At 37.2% G+C, this 17,887-nt stretch overlaps 1 protein-coding gene across 2 annotated transcripts in view; it reads left to right on the forward strand.

Annotated features, from left to right (window-relative positions):
* Positions 1-17,887, forward strand: part of Grid1 (glutamate ionotropic receptor delta type subunit 1) — a 719,786-nt gene that overhangs the window by 592,366 nt on the left and 109,533 nt on the right. For both annotated transcript variants that reach the window (XM_031363059.1, XM_031363060.1), the window contains exons 9-12: positions 1,906-2,007; positions 3,557-3,754; positions 7,587-7,911; positions 8,860-8,998. In XM_031363059.1, coding sequence (XP_031218919.1) covers positions 1,906-2,007; positions 3,557-3,754; positions 7,587-7,911; positions 8,860-8,998 — 764 coding nt within the window. The remainder of the gene's footprint in view (positions 1-1,905; positions 2,008-3,556; positions 3,755-7,586; positions 7,912-8,859; positions 8,999-17,887) is intronic.

Genomic DNA, 17,887 nt, shown 5'->3' on the forward strand with positions numbered 1-17,887 from the left:
ATATATATAAGTTACCACATGCATTCAATAGTTGTGAGGCCTGGTGAGGACATTGGATCTCCTGGAACTGGACTTATAGGCAGTTATAAGCAGTCTTAAGGGTTCTGGGAACTGAACCTGGGTCCTCTGCAAGAACAGCAAGTGCTCTTAACTGCTAAGCTATGTCTTCAGCTCTGGCCTTAGTTTTTAATCAGCATCATAAATTCAGAGACTGGGTGCTATTTCTTGGAACCACAGTGGGGAATAGCCACATTGTTTTCTCTTGTTTCAGCTCTCAGAGAATGGTATCATTAACATCCTTGATGTATTTGATTAGAATTCTAGGGAATCTCAATTTTCTCTAAACTCTAGCATACAACAAATTAGGTAGCAGTGGTGTGGGCTCTTTAGACTATGCAACCATGCTTTAAATTAAATTATTTAGTCTCTACTGGCAAACATCCTGTTACTTAAGTTGGAATGTATATTAGTAGATGTTGGGTCCAAAGTGACAATAAGAAATGCCAGGCTTCTTTTAGGCTGGATATGGGAATTCTATAATCTCCTTCTGATGGTTTTGTTTTGGATCTCATATCTCTCAACTGGAATGTTTTCTCAACTTTTAGGATAGTGGCTTCTTAGGGCTGAGTATTAGACGTCCAGGGAGTTCTGGGCAAGTAGATGTATCCTAAGTACAGCTTTGACAGTGCTTTTAGGGCCCCATGGTACATGTCCAGAGGCATAAATTTGGAGTTAAATAGGTATCTTGTGTTTCTTCCCTAATGAAGAGTGTGCTCTGCATAGAGCTATTTGATCCATTAACCCCTTGCTATTTAAATGGTGGTCAGTGGAGCAACAGCAGCAACAGCGCCTGGGAGCTTGTTAGACGTGAATAATCTCATCAGAAAGTGCACAGAAAAGCCATGTGATTGGCACATATCTGTAGTTTGAGAACTACCAGTTTAATTAATAGCAGTGGTTCACAATCCTGGCTGAAGGATAAACTCACCAGGAGAACTAACACTACAAGCTAATTACTTCGGAATCTCCATAGATGGAGCAACCTATGTTCAAAAAATTCCTCTAAAAAAGAGTCTAGTATACAACTATACTAGTAGGTCAAGATGTATTAATATTCCCCATAACCAGACCTTGAAGTTTTTATTTAGTTAGTTTAAGAAGAGTCTATATATTGTCTCTCTATATTTTATCTCTTCAATTAATAGGAGTTAATGACAATGCAGAGGTCTAGTTATAATTACTTGTAGCACTGCAGGAAGGAACAGTGACTCTTGAACACATTTATCATCTCATTGTTCCAAAGCCAGAGTCTTCTTCATATTCTTAGAATATGCATCAGAGATGCAACAGACTATTAGATATAGCCTAAGGCCTCATAGAGATATTGGCAGATACCAAGCTCATCTATTTGGCTACTAGCTTCTGCCTACATACCACTAAAAGCTATAGAGCTTGTACTATGGCAAAAATAGGCAGAGAGAATTTAGCCCTGTGTATCATAGGCCCCAGAATGCTTCGACAGGCTATATACTTGTTAATTGAATTATTATTCTCAATTTAACTCATTGTGGTACCATCAGATGGAAAGATAAAGGCAGTTAGGGAAGAGGACACATTATGGGGACACTGTGACATAAAATTAGATATAAATATTCCAGAGGCCAAATCCTACCAGTTGACTTTATTTTAGGGATTTATGGAGTTCTAGAGATCCAGATGAGATAATGGGAGAAGAGAAACTCAGTGTTTGATGTATCTCTCTCCTCTTTATAGTATTGAGATGCCTCTGGGTCTCTAAGAAGTCCAGCTGTTGTCTACCTGTCTGATTGAAGGTTTCAGTTTGGGAAGAGCCCCTAAGGTGTTTACACGTCTTCCATCCCTTACTCTTCTGTTTTTCCTCCACAGCTGGCGACCTGGGACTCAGAGAAGGGCTTGAATGGCAGTCTACAGGAGAGGCCCATGGGCAGCCGCCTCCAAGGACTGACTCTCAAAGTGGTGACTGTCTTGGTAGGATCATGGGACATCCTGGGAACTTTGTTCTCCAGGTCTCCGAGTCAGAGGCTACTCCATGGTTAATGCAGGCTTGAGGAGGGGATATTAAGTTCTCTCTGGTTATTGCAAGGTTGAGAAGGGGATCTTGAAAAGCCACTTGAGTTCACAGGAGTCCTGTCATTCAAATAATGATTTGGACAACCTAACAGAGAGTAAGATGGAAGAGTCTCCCCAAAGACCTCTGGGATTTCCAGGGTATACTGTAGAAGGACCACTCATGTTGCCTTCTGCTGAGCTCTCAAGAATTTTTAGAACTGTGACCTGGGTCTTAACCTCCTGCTACTCCTTGGGAGAACAGGGTGGACAGCCAGGCTCTCCAGAAAGATGCTCAAGGGAAGACATTTTCCTAGTGCCCAATACTGCTGAGGGAAAAGTGATAATAAATTTGCAATAAATAAATGTTCATTACTTATGCTTTTTCTACAAAGATTTCCTATAATCATAGACTTCTACAATTGTCAGATTCATATTCTGTTTATTTTATTTTTTTCTTTTAGAAAAACTTAATTTTTTTCTCATTTTTGGGTAGGCCAGTCATAACCCAACTCTTTCCTTCCCACCACGAAACTCACAAACTGTCTCCTTTAGCATTTCTATATTCCCTATATACAAACCATGAATGAACCTTACATTCTGTTTCTTTTAAATAAAGTAACTCCATTACATGCATTCCCTGGAGCTCTTTGTTCTCAGACATTCATGTTCAGCTTCACACAAGAAGAAATTGTGGGGATGAATGACTGATATGTTTTATACATGATCACCTACCTCCCAGGACATAGCATATAGTCTGTAGGTTTGAACTCGACATGATATTGGACTCATGATCTGGGGGGTTAATTCTTTCCTATGCTTTGACTTATGGTATAATTTTGACCCATTAATGTGCATTTATTTTCTAATACCACCTGATATGTGGAATGGTGTCTTCTTTCCATCTAGTACCACATAGCTTTATGGCCATGCATTATTCTACATTTAAAAAGGTGTTACAATTCTTCTGTGGCTCCCCTAGAATAATGACGTATACTAAGGACAGAGTCCTATATCAGTATGAATTCTACAGAAGAAGGAAAGAATGCACACTATTTTATTGTGGGGTCTTAGGGTTAGGATAGAGGCTAGGAAGATATACACAGGACAATTAAATCCCCACTGCCCCTTGCTGACCTGTTGGCTGGAGCATCGCTCCTGTGCACTGTACCTTGACTGTCCATAAAGTGCTTTTAGAAAAGGGCAGAGGAGTTCAGCCTTTGGGTAGAAATTGAATAGATAACAACATTTCACTATTGTTGTTGCTGTTGGTATCATTATTGTCCATGATGGGGATAGAACCTAGGGTCTTGCATATGCTAAACACTTGCTTTTCTAGTGAGCTATGCCCCCAGCCCTTATACTAACATTCTAATGTTATAGTTCATCATGTTGGTCTCTGTGCCAAGATCCTGGGAATATATGTCAGTGAACCTGTTGGGTTGAAGAATGTTTATTCTGTTTTCTGCAGGAAGAGCCTTTTGTGATGGTGGCTGAGAATATCCTTGGACAGCCCAAGCGTTACAAAGGATTCTCCATAGATGTGCTAGATGCACTGGCTAAGGCTCTAGGATTCAAATATGAAATATACCAGGCCCCTGATGGCAGGTATGGTCACCAGCTCCATAACACCTCCTGGAATGGGATGATCGGGGAGCTCATTAGCAAGGTAAGTTTCGGGATCAGGGCCACAAAGGGGGCATTCTAGTATGTCTCTAAGAGATACCTGAATTTGGCTCATTACATGTTTGAGTACTTGGGACTATGTGGAGACATCTTTTTCCTCTCCCTCTTCCATTCTGTGTCTGTGTCTGCTCTTTTATTTTCTCATACCCTGACAACCTCAACTTTTTCCATTTTGTACGTTACCCATCCAGTTGGAGCTTACCCACTATAATAAACCTTCTCTGTAATTAACTCTTCCACTAACCACTTCTGTACTTGGCCTAAAGTGGGAAATTCATCCCCCTCCCCAAGGAGTTCTACTAAATGCTTATTCTTCAATGTCTCATATACTACAAGTGTAGTATGTGCCCATGCAAATGTGTGTGTGTAAATGTGAGTGGTCATGGCCTTGTGTGCTGAAGGTGTGGCATCCCCATACTTTTGAATAACAATTTCACATTGTAAGCTTCCCTCCTATCTGCAGACTAACTCCTCATTGGAACTTACAGCATGAAAGTGATTCATCCTCTCCTACTCTTATTCCTGTTACTTCATGGCCTCTATTAAAATGGTGACCCCAATTCTGATATTACTGCTTCCACTGACCTTGAAAGTTCTTGGCACGGCTGTGGGCAAACCTGGACTAGCAGTCCCTTGTTACACTGACCTCTAGTCACCTTTAGTTTAAATATTTGAATCTCTGTATGATATTAGCATCGCAGGCCATCCTCTCTGCTACTTCATGACCACAACTTGTTGTGCTTTTGATTATTTAGAAGTGTGTATGTGTGTGTGTGTGTGTCTTTTTCTCATGAAACACAGAATCTTACTTTTTAAGCATGTGTTGGAAAAGATTAGGCCTATTACTTTGTTAGTTTCATTAATCTTTTATTGTAAAAGAAACTTTATTTTACTAGAATTTAGATACTATAAACTATCCAGTTTAAATCTTAGTTTCAATGATATGTAGGAACTGTACAGAGGTTGTACAAGCACCAGTGTAATCTATTCTCTAAGCACTTCCATTATCCCACTGTGGTCACTCATATCCAGTTATAGTTAATTTTGTTCTTACTCCTATCCTGTAATCTTCTATAGCAGTGGCTCTTAACTTTCCTAACACTGCAACCCTTTAATACAGCACCTCATGCTGTGGTGACCCCAACCATAAAACTATTTTGTTGCTACTCCACAACTGTAATTTTGATACTGTTATAAACCCTAATGTAAATATCTGATGGGCAGGAAATATGCTGTATGACCCCTGTAGGGGTCAGATTGGAAGCTCTTCTCTATATTGCTGCAGTGTGGAACATTGTGTATATATGGACATACATCATATGTGGTCCCTGGTGTGTTGCTCTCCACCTGGCATGCATATGTGAGATTTATCACTCTTGTGAATTTATGCACCCCTCTGACACTGTAGCCTTCCCTACCCTGTGTACCCTTTTGCAGTCATCCAGAAAAATCCTCATGCATTTCCTTCCATATGGTTTCTTGTGTTCTTGATTTTTTGTTAAATTCAAATCTTGAATCATTTTTATTTTCTACGTTTGATGTGTACATTCAAGTTTCCACATGAAATCTAGAGGTCTGCACAGATTAATATATGGATGTATATGCTTTCTATCTTCAGCTGTCTCCCCATTTTTCCTTTGTCAGATGCCATGGCTACATCCGTCAGAGAGGTTTCACATATTTTCTTTTTGTCCTCAAAATACCTAGTAACTTTTCCTTCTCAAAGGAAAAACAAGCTATCCTTATATATTTTGGAAATAAGTCAAAACTTTTAGGTAAAAATTCTACTCCCTATAAAACATATATTTGTAAGTACAGGACCTCCATTATTAGTGGGGGACTATGTCTTCCAGTCATAGAAAGCTTCCTGAAATTGTATTTTAAGTTGATTTCAGTATGCCTCCTCTGGATCTTGCTCCATAAATAAGTTCTCCATCCATCCTATGCTATTAACCTCCTGTGCTCCAATTTAATCTCTTTTATAGCTCTTTAAATACTTTATGAATATTATTCTTTATTACTCTGTGTGTATGTGCAGTATGCATTTATACATATACCACTGAGTTCACATGGAGCCCAGAGGACAACTTGAAGGAGTCAGTTCTTTTCTTCTACCATATATATGGGTCCTAAGGACCAAACCCAGGTTGTCAGGCTTGGTAGCAGGATCCTTCACCTGCTGAGCATCTTAGGAGCCCTATTTCTCAGATGTTAAATATTATGCAAACTCCCACAGCCTTAAAAGAGACTCCTTGGTCTTTGGTTCCTGAGAAGGAAGTTAAGAAGCCAACATGCTCTGGCATAGGTACCTTCAAATATTTCCCATGTTACTTTAGGTTGTTAGAATTCAGCTTAGAACCTTGATATATCTCTCTCTTCGATCTCACATATTAAACCTTATAAATTCCTTCTGAGCACATTTTCTCTATTTCAGCTTATAGTTAAGATATGCAGTTTTAATTGGTTATTCTAAAACGTACCTATTTCTGTAGATTCCTTGAGGCAAGGTCAGGATACTGAATATACCTTTCAGCACCTTTGTGTTCAAAGGGGGATTATAGGTCCCATTATGCACTGCCCATTCACTGATCTAAGCATGGAACTCTTAACCTTTACCAAACAGTTCATTTTAATGCAGTCTTGGAAGATGATTTTCAGGTTATAATATAACATGTCCAGAGAGACTTTTCCTAACTATAGGAAGAATTAGCCAACATGTTTTAAGTTAAGAGTAATATGTGATCCCTCTATTCTCTGAGGATATTACTTTGGCTTAAAGTATGTACATAAAACAGGAAAGGCAGCAAGATCACTAAGAAGGTAAGAGTACTTGCTGTTCAAGACTGAAAACCAACATTTAACTTCTAGACCCCATGGGAAGGTAGGAGTGAACCAATATATGAAGTTGTCCTCTGCCCTCCAAACATGTACCTACAATTAAACTTCTCTGTCTCCTTCTTTTCTTTGCTGTCTCTTTGTCTCTCAATATATATACATACACAATAATAAACAAATACTGTTTAAAAATCAACAAATATATTTTTGAGGCTGAGTATAGTTGTGCCGTCATTTAATTTCTGAAGTATTTTAGAAGTAAAGCCAGTTGATATGAATAATGAAAGTTGAAGAGACTTGCTGGAGAAATAGTATATATCTGTGCTCTTGCCAGGCATGAAAGATGCACATTAACCTCAAAGGAAGAAAGGTGTCCTTGGTAGGAAGTAGAAGGTCACATGCCCTTTTGGATTACACTTCTGCTTGGTGGCAAGTTTCAGTACTATGACACTTTTGCCTGGAATACAGGCAGAAAAAACAGTAGACAGGGTTTGGTAGGTAGACTGATAAGAAAATGAACAAGTGCAATTCATAGAAAATAAAAATACTTCATTGAGTTTTGATGTCTTGGACAGTGGTTCTCAACCTTCCTAATGCTGTGACCCTTTAATACAGTTCCTCATGTTGTGATAATCCCCACCTATTTTGCTGCTACTTCATAACTGTAATTTTGCTAGATATGAATAATAATGTAAATATCTGATTTACAGGATATCAGGTATTCAACTCCCCGGAAGGGTTGTGACCCACAGGTTAAGAATAGAAGTCAGATCTAGGTCCAGAGAGAGACACATATAAGATGAAATGTGAGTAGTAGACATCATGATGTTGGGTTTTATTTTGTTCTCTGAGTTCTCACAGGTCACTTCTCAAACCCATTGCCTTTGAGCAGATCTTGAAAATGGGTAGAAGGTAGATCTTGACCTAGGTGGAAATCAGCAAAGAGCTAAAGGTCACCTCTCATGAACTTTGTCTTTCAGAGAGCAGACTTGGCCATCTCTGCTATTACCATCACCCCAGAGAGAGAGAGTGTTGTGGACTTCAGCAAGCGATACATGGACTACTCAGTAGGGATCCTCATCAAGAAGCCTGAGGAGAAGATCAGCATCTTTTCGCTTTTTGCCCCGTTTGACTTTGCGGTGTGGGCCTGCATTGCCGCAGCCATTCCTGTAGTGGGTGTGCTTATATTCGTGTTGAATCGGATACAAGCTGTAAGGTCTCAGAGTGCCACCCAGCCACGACCCTCAGCTTCTGCCACCCTGCACAGTGCCATCTGGATTGTCTATGGAGCCTTTGTTCAGCAAGGTACATTCCCAATTTTCTGTTGTCTGAATAGACCCGGGGGCCAGCAAAAGCTTATTCTTCGGCCAGATTCTCAGATACATACCACAAAAGTCATTTTAAATGTAATTTTATTTGATCTCAGGACAATGCTGTACTCTGTTTTTCTAAGCAATGCCAGGTAGAGATTAAATAAAGCCTCAAAAACTCAACTTCCAATCCTGATTTTCCATTTTAGATAAAATTAACTTTGGACTTCAGTGCCTTTCCTTCCCCTCCCACGTTAAAGTGATTGCTATGCACGTGAGGTTGTCAAACGGAACTCAGAACAAGCCACAACACAGGGCAGCCATCTGTAAGCAGTTGCTGAAATATAAAGCCTCCTGCCTTCCAGGGGCCTCATAGCACTTCAATCCAGTGGTGAGCTCCGGGTTTGCACTTCCGACCGGAAATCACACATCGCAAATTTCTTCACGTGAATTTCCACCTTGTGTGCATCATAGCAAAAGCTTTCAAGGTTATAGAAAGAGAATAGGAAAGGAGGAGCTTTCTTCAGCTTCTACCTAAGGGTCCAAAGAGAAATAAAGGCCACCAAGAAGTAGCTTCCCAGTGAGAGCTGCCTGCAGTGCTTTCTTTCAGGCCTGGTTGTGTATGGGATCATCCAGTGAGGCCTGACTACTAATAAAAGTGATATGAGGAATCTTATTTCTCTGGGTTAAAAGAAAGCAGGAGGGCCTCCAGGTAGGACCAAATTCTTTGTTTACAGAATAAGTGCATGGCCCATGTCTCATCACTAGATTCCAATCTTTTTTTTTTTCTTTGCCTTTTATCATCCTCTGGCCTTTCCTAATATTGGTGGTTTGAAGGACATTCCCTTAAAAATATAATGTCCTGTGAATATGTGCTAGCAGTCTTTGACCTTGGCCAAGGAGGGTGAGAGGCAGTTAAAGTTAATCCCTCTGCATTCTACAGGTGGTGAGTCTTCGGTGAACTCTGTGGCCATGCGCATCGTGATGGGCAGCTGGTGGCTCTTCACGCTCATTGTATGTTCCTCCTACACAGCCAACCTTGCTGCTTTCCTCACAGTGTCCAGGATGGACAACCCCATAAGGTAAGAATGCCCTTCCTTGATCTCATCAGCTCTGAAAGGCTTCAGAGAGGATGTAGTCTTGCTGAGGCTGCCTCGTGGCATTGAGAGGCGCCAGGCAGAGATAGACACAGACCTAGGCTCTGAAAGTGAATGAAGGAGATATTTTATAGAAGGGCTCTCTCTGATCCTGTGTTTTATTTTAGTCATAATCTCATACAAGTATAAATTAAATTATATTTGTCTGAACATTTAAATATCAATTATAAAAGTAATAAACCGAAACACTAAAATTAACAAATTAAATTTCCTCAGATACTTTAAACTAGAAAGTAAACTCATTTAATCAAAATTTTATCAACATTCATTTAAAATTAATGGAGGTCACAAGTCTAATACATTTTCAGATCTTCAAAAATCTTTAAATTAATTTTTAAAAACTTGTTAATTGGGCTCTGGAAATGGCACAGTTGGTAAAGGTGGCAATAGCCAAGGCTGATGACCTAAATTAAGTCCATGGCACTTACATGTAGAAGGAAAGAACCAGATCCCTCAAGTTGTGTTATGACCTCTACATGCATGCCAAGGTAAACATGTGAACACCACACACACACACACACACACACACACACACATACAAACACACACACACATGCCTATTATTTAGTTTTGTTATATTTATAAAATTATAACAGTTTTATCAAGAGTGAATTCTTTTTTATTTAATTAAAATATCATTTCAGGTATAACTTTCTTTCTTCATTTTTTAAAAATTTATTAAAATTCTACAATGAAAGAATAAATTTGATGTCACGGAGTTACTTTTGAAAATGCCTTGATCATGATCAGATTCTCAAATGCAGTGCACATTACTGAAAGAAAGAACAAAGGTGCAGAGTAAACATGTATAAGAGCTGACAATACTGAAGGGAGGACAGGCCTGGGTCTTTTCTGGACTTGGCTGGGTAGCCCAGTGGTTCCAACATGGCCTCTCACCTGGGCTCTGCTGTTGAACTCCTGCTTTCCTGTTATGGTTCACTGTATTGTCTTCAGCATATTGTTTTTTTTTCTGTTCATGCATTGATGGAGCGTTCTGTTTCAAACTATTCCTTTAGCTTCAACCTGCCTAGTTAAGAGCTCAAATTTCTTGATGAGGATTCAAAATTCAATGTGATATTATCTGATATCATTATGAAACTGATATTTTCACCGTGATAACTTAGATTTATATGCAGTTGTAAGAAATAATACAAAGAGGTCTTCTAGGCTCAGCCTAGTTTTCCCCAGTATAATATTGAGCAAAACTGTAATGTTGTATTACAAGCAGGTGTTGATATGGATATGATTGACTGGCTTTATTTAGATTTTCCATTAAATATGCTACATGAAGGGAATGATGCTCTTTGACTGTGTCTTTTTCAGTCATCTGATGCCTCATACACTCTTCCAGGTTGTTGGTGTCGTCATAGTTCATTGCTTCTCATTGATGCATGCTTTCCATGTAGTACAGTTTGTTTAGTCATCCACCCATTGGAGGATATCAGTGATGCTTCCAGTTGCTGATAATTATAAATAACACTACTTTGAACATTTCTGTAGTTTCTTGCATGAACATATGCATTCATTTACATGTGGTCGTTACATAAAAGTACAATTGTCAGATTGTATGGCAATTGAATGATAAATTTTATAAGAAACTTCATTGGTGTTTGGTGTTGTTTCCACCTTTTATTTTTTCATCCTGATGTGTCTTATTTCGATGTCTCATTGTGGGTTAAATTTACATTTTCCTAATGAACAACCATGAATACTTTTTTAATATGCATATTTACTTATACATCCTTGTAAGTAAAATATGTTTTCGTATTTTACTCCTTTTCTAATTGGACTGTTTAAATACTGCCATTGACTTTTGAAAGTTCCTTGGATGTTTTCTGTGTATATATTTTTACATGCTTTATTAAATGTACTTCTTTGCCTGATATATGATTTGCAACCATATTATTCCACTCTGTTGCCTACCTTTTAAACCTCTTAGCTGGACTGCACAGCAAAGATGTTAATTTTGATGAGGTTTAATGTAGAACATGAGCTTTCCTGAGTTGGTCATGCTTTTGATGTCAGGTCTTTCCTGGGTCCAAGACCTTGAAGATTGTCTCTTTCCTAAAACTTTTACAGTCTTATGTTTCCTCTTTGGTGCATAACCAATTTTACATGAGTTTCTGTATTTGGATTGAAGTTTGGGTTGAAGTGGCTTTTTGTTTAGTTACTATTCCAAGCATTGTTTGTTGAGCAGTATGAACTCTGCACTGTTGAGAGATACTTAGATACAACACTGGGCAGGAGACCTCCCCGTCCCCCTCCCCCTTTGGGGACAATAGCTTCAAAAACAAGATACTGAAAGTGCTCTGGGGAGAGGTGAGGCTAAAATCTACAAGACTACTATGAAGGTGGAGATGAAGTCTCTTAGCAAGGCTCTCCTCTCCTGCCTAAGGAGAGTGGTGTGATTACTCAAACTGAGACCAGTCACCAAGACCAGAGGCAAGATGGGAAGCTGTGCTATCAAATTTGGAGACGAAGATTTGCAGGCTTTGTATCTTAGTGGTTTAAAATAGAATCACTTACTACTACCAGATACGGGCTCAGTGGCTAGGCAACAGATTGGAAGTATTTGTTGAACAGTCTTTTTTTTTTTTTTTAATTCGAACTACATGAATGTATTTCCTTTTCTGAAAAGAAAATTTGAAATAAACAGTTTTAGCATTCATTTGGAAAGAATTAATCCTTTGCATAGAGCTGGTGACCAGCCAAACCGTATCTGCCAGAAACACTATATAAATGTAAAGCTATCAGTACTTCCAAGGTGAAAGGCTATTCTTCCCATTGACCCTACGATAACAAAGCTAAACAACATATCCACACTTGTCAGTTCTCATGATTACCATGTGGACATACATTAAAATCCAAGCAGTTTCAAGTATAAGATCTGGTGTCATTAGCTATAGCTGTCTCAATGCTCATTAGATCTCCTGAACATATCACACTGTAATGAAAATCTATTCCAATTTACAGCTGGTCCCTTCCAGTCACCGTTCCACACTCTGCTTTCATAAGTTAAACATTTGTAGGCTCTGGATGCAAGTGAGATCAAGAAGGAATATTTGTCTTTCTGTGCTTGGTTTTGTTTGTTTGTTTTTTACTTAATGTAACAACTTCTAGGTCTTTATAAATGACAAGGCTCCTTCCTTTTAAGGGCTGAGAAACATGTGAGTTGTATCACTGTCTGTCCATCATCCTTTGGGTTACAATCTCTTTAACCATCCATCCATAGGGAATATTTTAGGTCGATTTCTTATCTTGGCCATACTGAAAGATATTGCCATAGACATAGGAGTGCCATTTTCTCTTCAAGATAGTGACCTCATTTCCTTTAGCCATAAGCTGAGAAGTTGTGTTATCAGATCACATAGAATTTCTAGATATCCTTTACGGGGAATCTCTGCACTCTTCCATATTTTATAGTAATTTATATTCTTATTAACAATGCACAAATAGCCATTGTAATAGGTACATTTTGATTCTCATTCATTTGAAAATGAATACTATTGAATATTTAATTTTCATATACATATGGCCAATGTATGTTTGGGAAAGCATCTATTCCGGTCACTCACACATTTTTTTTGATTTGATACAAGGTGTTACTTTTTAGGCTAGATTGGCCTCAAATTTGCCAGCTTTTGTTTCAGCCTGATGAATGCTGGGATTAAAGATCTGTGTCACTATGTGAAGGTCCTCAGACTGCATAATCCAGCTATTTGTTTTCTTGCTGTAGAGTAATTTTTTTATTTATGGAGTTTAATATATAACCAGATCCATTGTTTTCAGATATTTTCTATCACTACACAGACTTAAATTTTCTTCTGTAGATTGTGTACTATGGTAAAATTTTTTAGATTGTTAAAATTTTATTTGCATATATTTACTGTTGTTGTCTTCACTTTGGGGATCATCAAAATAAAAAAAAAATAAAATAAAATAATTGCCCAGTCCAATACCAAAAAACTTTCTCCAGTTTCTTTTGGAAGTTTTATATTTTCAGATCTCATGGTTAAGGCTTCATTTGTTTTGAGCTAAGACTCAAAAAAAAAAAAAACCCAAAAAACAAAAAACAAATACAGACATTGAGAAATTGGATATTCGACATGGAAAGAAGAAAAACACTTCATATCATTGGCTCACCATTGAGTGTGATGGTCACTCAGAATATACAGATCCTCAAAATCTGGATATTTTTAGTTTGTTGCCATTCTGCCAAACATTTATGGATATTAGCCATGGATATTTTGCTTTTATATGAGGATAATGGTGGTTCTATACAGTGAATTTGGATGTATTTCACCCTATTTTATATTTTAGAAGGGTCTAACAAAGATATGGATTAATTTCAGTTTAAATACCTTATATACTTCAGAAGTAAAGCTATCAGGGCCTTGTATTTTCTTTGTTTGGAGGACTATTTACTATGATGGTTTGTATATGCTTGGCTCAGGGAGTGGCACCATTTGGTGGTGTGACCTTGTTGGAGTAGGTGTGTCACTGTGGGCATGGGCTTTAAGAACCTTGTTCTAGCTGCCTGGAAACCAGTCTTCTCCTGGCAGTCTTGAGATGAAGATGTAGAGTGCTCAGCTCCACCTGCCCCATGCCTACCTGGACACTGCCATTCTCCCCGCTTGATGATAATGGACCAAACCTCTGAACCTGTAAGCCAGCCTCAATTAAATGATGTACTTATACGACTTGCCTTGGTCATAGTGTATGTTCACAGCAATGAAACCTGAACTAAAGGATTTACTGATCTTTTTACTGTTTATAATTTTTAGTTCTTCATCTTTTACTCTTAGCATGTTGTATCTTTTATCTATTTTTTTTTAGATTATCTGATATTTGGATGTTTGTGGTCACTTTGTCTTTTATGATATTTGTATTTCTGTAGTATGTGTTTTTATTTTCATTTAAAGAATTATCTGAGCCTTTTTTCTATGTATAGCTAAAATTTTATTTTCAGCTGGTTTCCATTTATTTTATTTTTATTTCCTTCTTTATTCTATTTTTGAGCTCATTTTGTTCTTTTTATTAATCAAATTCATTTATATAATTTTAAATGCTTTTTAAAATTTTGTTTTTAATTGAAATATATGAAACACTTTCCCTCTTCTCCTCTCTTTAGCTCCTTCCAGTTAGCCTCCTTTGAAGCCATATATATTTATATATATATATTATTTATATATATATATATTACTTATATATATGTACATATATATATACAATCCTGAAAGAGAATAAAAATGTTTTATATGATCATACATATATATATATGTATATATATAAATATCCTTCTGAATCCATTTTCTTGCTTGTGTGTATATGGTTTTAGGGCTGACCACCATATGTTACAAACCATAAGGGGATTCATCCCTTGGAGAAGTTAATTTTCCTCTAAGTACTCATTATTTGCCTATAGTCTTCTCCTATAGTCTATGGTTCTTTGTCTAGGAGTAAGAGCCTGCAAAAATTTCCCCTCCCACTTTAGCATGTCTATTGCTATTGCTATTATTCCAGTCTGTGTATACACACACATACATGTACCTATATGTACATGCACATGTGCACGCACACACACACACACACACACACACACATACACAGACACACACACATACAACTTCATGCTCCTCTTTTGGGAAATATTCTCCTTTTCAAGGTTATCAGATGTTCTTCAAGCCAAGGTTATTGGGAAATTTTCTTTCTGCCAAGGTTATCAGGGAAACGTCCTCTTTGCCAAGGTTAGTGACTTCATGATAATCAGAGACAGCAGGAGTCCAGGAGGCAAAGTTATGTCTATGTCCTTAGCAAATATGGTAAATGCTATGACCTTCATGACAGCCCTTAAGGCTGTGGGAAAGAATTCTGAAAACATCATTTTATCTTTAACACGCTAACTACTGAAGTGTTGGTATTTAATTTCCATATTTAGTGAATTACTCCTGTTATTGGTTTCTGGCTTCATACCTTTGTGTTTTATAAGATTTTAGTCTTTTTAAATTTCTTAAGCATCAATTGAGGTCTAACATATAGTTAATATTGGAGAATTTTGCATATGGGTTGATAAAATGTACATTGGGTTACCACTGGATTGGATTTTTTCTGTTAGGTCATTTTGTCTATAATGTTATTTTAGCCTGTTCTTGATTAATTGACTTTCTGTCTAAATAGTCTGTACATTATGGGAGCTTGGTGACACATATTCCTGCTTTCCTAAAATTGCTATTTATTTCTTCAGTTTTGTTCATAGTTGCTTAATGCACATAGGTATTGGGCACATATTATACACTCTTGATGAACTGATTTTTATCATAAAATTTTTTTCTCACCCTTGTGATGATTTTTGATTTAATATAACTTTTTTTGTGAAATACATATAGATATCCTTCTCGTCTTTTGTTTCAAATTTGCATAGAGTATCATTATGGTATTTTTATTTATGTTTCTTTGAATATACATTTAATTACTTATATGTAAAATGTAGTTGGTAATATAAAAATCATTTTATTAACATTACTTTAAGTAGCATATTTAGTCCACTTATATTTAATCTAAATATTGATATAGAGAGATTTTAACCATTTTGCTATTTAGTTTCTGTTATGCCAGTTTTTGTTTTCTCAATTAGTGTCTTCTTTTGTCTTATATATACTTTTGTTTCGTATTTTAATGCCTTTATTTATTTATATAAATTGGATTCTTTGAATATAAGTTGTCATACATATATATTATATTCTCGAGTGTTTGCCATAAGCATTATAATTAGCATCTAATTTATATCAGTCTAATTTGCATTATATTAATGGCAAAATAACTATGCACTAGTATAGATGTGATTCATCTCCTCCCTTCTCCCTATTTATTTATTCAATTTTTGAAATATTGTCAAAGTCCTCATTCACTCACTCAGATCAGAATTCTGAATGTGTGAGTCTTTTCTTGCAAACCCCATAGTTCAGTTAAGTAACTTTTCTAAGTGTTAACTTTTTCATAGTAAGCCGTTCTAGAAGCATTAGCTCCTCACATGAGTCCTCATATCTCTTGTACTTTCCTGGACTACTTTCCATTCTTCTTCCAATTCTGTTCATTTCTGAGGGAGACTTCCATTTTTCTGACTGGATAAGTTCCATTTGCATATTTTTTTCTTTTCTTTTCTCTTCCCTTCTTACGGTTCCTCTTTTATTCTTAGGCACAGGTTTATGGATTCCATTCTCAAGTTTTGCTATAAAGAGACCTTCCTATAGGTAATTAAATTTACAGTTTTTAAAATTTCATTTTATCCTGCATTTGCTCTCCAACACTGTGCAATATAGTGAAAGCATATTGGATATTTGTTTCTCCTGTTGAAATCTTTCTTGTGCTTTTCAGGCTGTCTTTGCTGTTTGATGTCCTTGACTGTTAAGTACTCTTTCTGTGAAGGACAATTAAGGTTATCCTTGGATTTCTTAGTAGTGTACATGGTTGCAATTTGCATCTTACATTCTAGACTTTTGGGGAGATTTGTGAATTCAGGGAAAGAGGTGTAAACTGATTTACATGCCTATAGCTGGCTCAGTGATTTTCTATAAAAGTTTTACTTTGGAGTTTTTGCCTCCAATACTTGTAGCATTCTGCTTGATCCAACTCATGTAATAGTTAGAAAAGTCACTGTGTAGCTTTTCTAAACTTCCTCCTTGCTGTTACTATTTTCTACATTTTACTGACAAATTACTATTTGTCAGCATCAACTGCCCATGAAGCAGGTTTCTACACTCTGTGCCCTGCAGATCTCTTTGGAATCCAGGGGCTTTCTATTGTTCCACTTTAAATTTGTCTCTGTATGTGTAAAAGGAAATCGACTGTAATGATGTATTTTCAAAGTTAGATAGCCCCTCATTAATTTCTGTCCTGTGGAAATTTCTCAGTGTCTAATAAGTGTGTAACATCCCCACTTGTGCATGGTATATGATTCCCTGGAGTTTAAAGCATTGCCTGGTTATTCCAGTAGTCAGCTAGAGAAGCCGATGACAATTATGTCTTCTCTCTCTACCAACAGTCTTCTTATTAATCAAACTAACCTTCAACCTTTAAGATTTCATTCTAGCTTATAACAGTTCAGTCCTTATATTCCATATTTTCATGCAAATGTTCATAATTATTATCCTAGTAATTGGAATTTATAAATTCCTTAAAAGGTGTGCAACAAACTGTTATCTAAAAGAAGATCTACTAAGGAAAAAGCATTTGAGTACTTTTAGTAATTTTTTTCTATTCAATTGCAGTAGGATAAGTTCCCTCTATTGAGAGTACATAGCTTGCTTTTGGTTTGCTACAAAAATTTAAAATTTATGTGATATTTATGTGATTTCAATCCTCATGTCAGTTTTCACATTATCACAATTACAGCAGATTCATTAGAAAAGTTGATATTGGAAAGGAGTTGCAAACCCCAGCTACCTTGTTTCACCTGTGTCTGTATTCTGGAATACTTGTCTGAAAGTCCTAGGTGAGTAGTGTCCTACATTAAGAGGGCTCACACCCTAAAAGCTCATTTTGGAAAGTAGGAGCTGAAACACCTGCTCTTGAGATTGTACACCAGGCTTGCCATGAGCATAGCCACTGATAATGGACTACCTGGGTGCAAATCCTCATTTCCCCTCTCTAGCTGTGTGTCAGTATGCAAGTCAGCCTTACTTTACTGCCCTCTCATCTATACACAGTAGTAACGATTATGGCTACCAAACAAGGTTATGAAAGGGAGCGGATCACCACGTGCTAGAGCTTAGGCAATTTGCTGCTTGTCTGCCTCTCAGCTGGGGTGCTGGAGCA

Source organism: Mastomys coucha, unplaced genomic scaffold (assembly GCF_008632895.1).
Source record: "Mastomys coucha isolate ucsf_1 unplaced genomic scaffold, UCSF_Mcou_1 pScaffold9, whole genome shotgun sequence".
Lineage (NCBI taxonomy): Eukaryota > Metazoa > Chordata > Mammalia > Rodentia > Muridae > Mastomys > Mastomys coucha.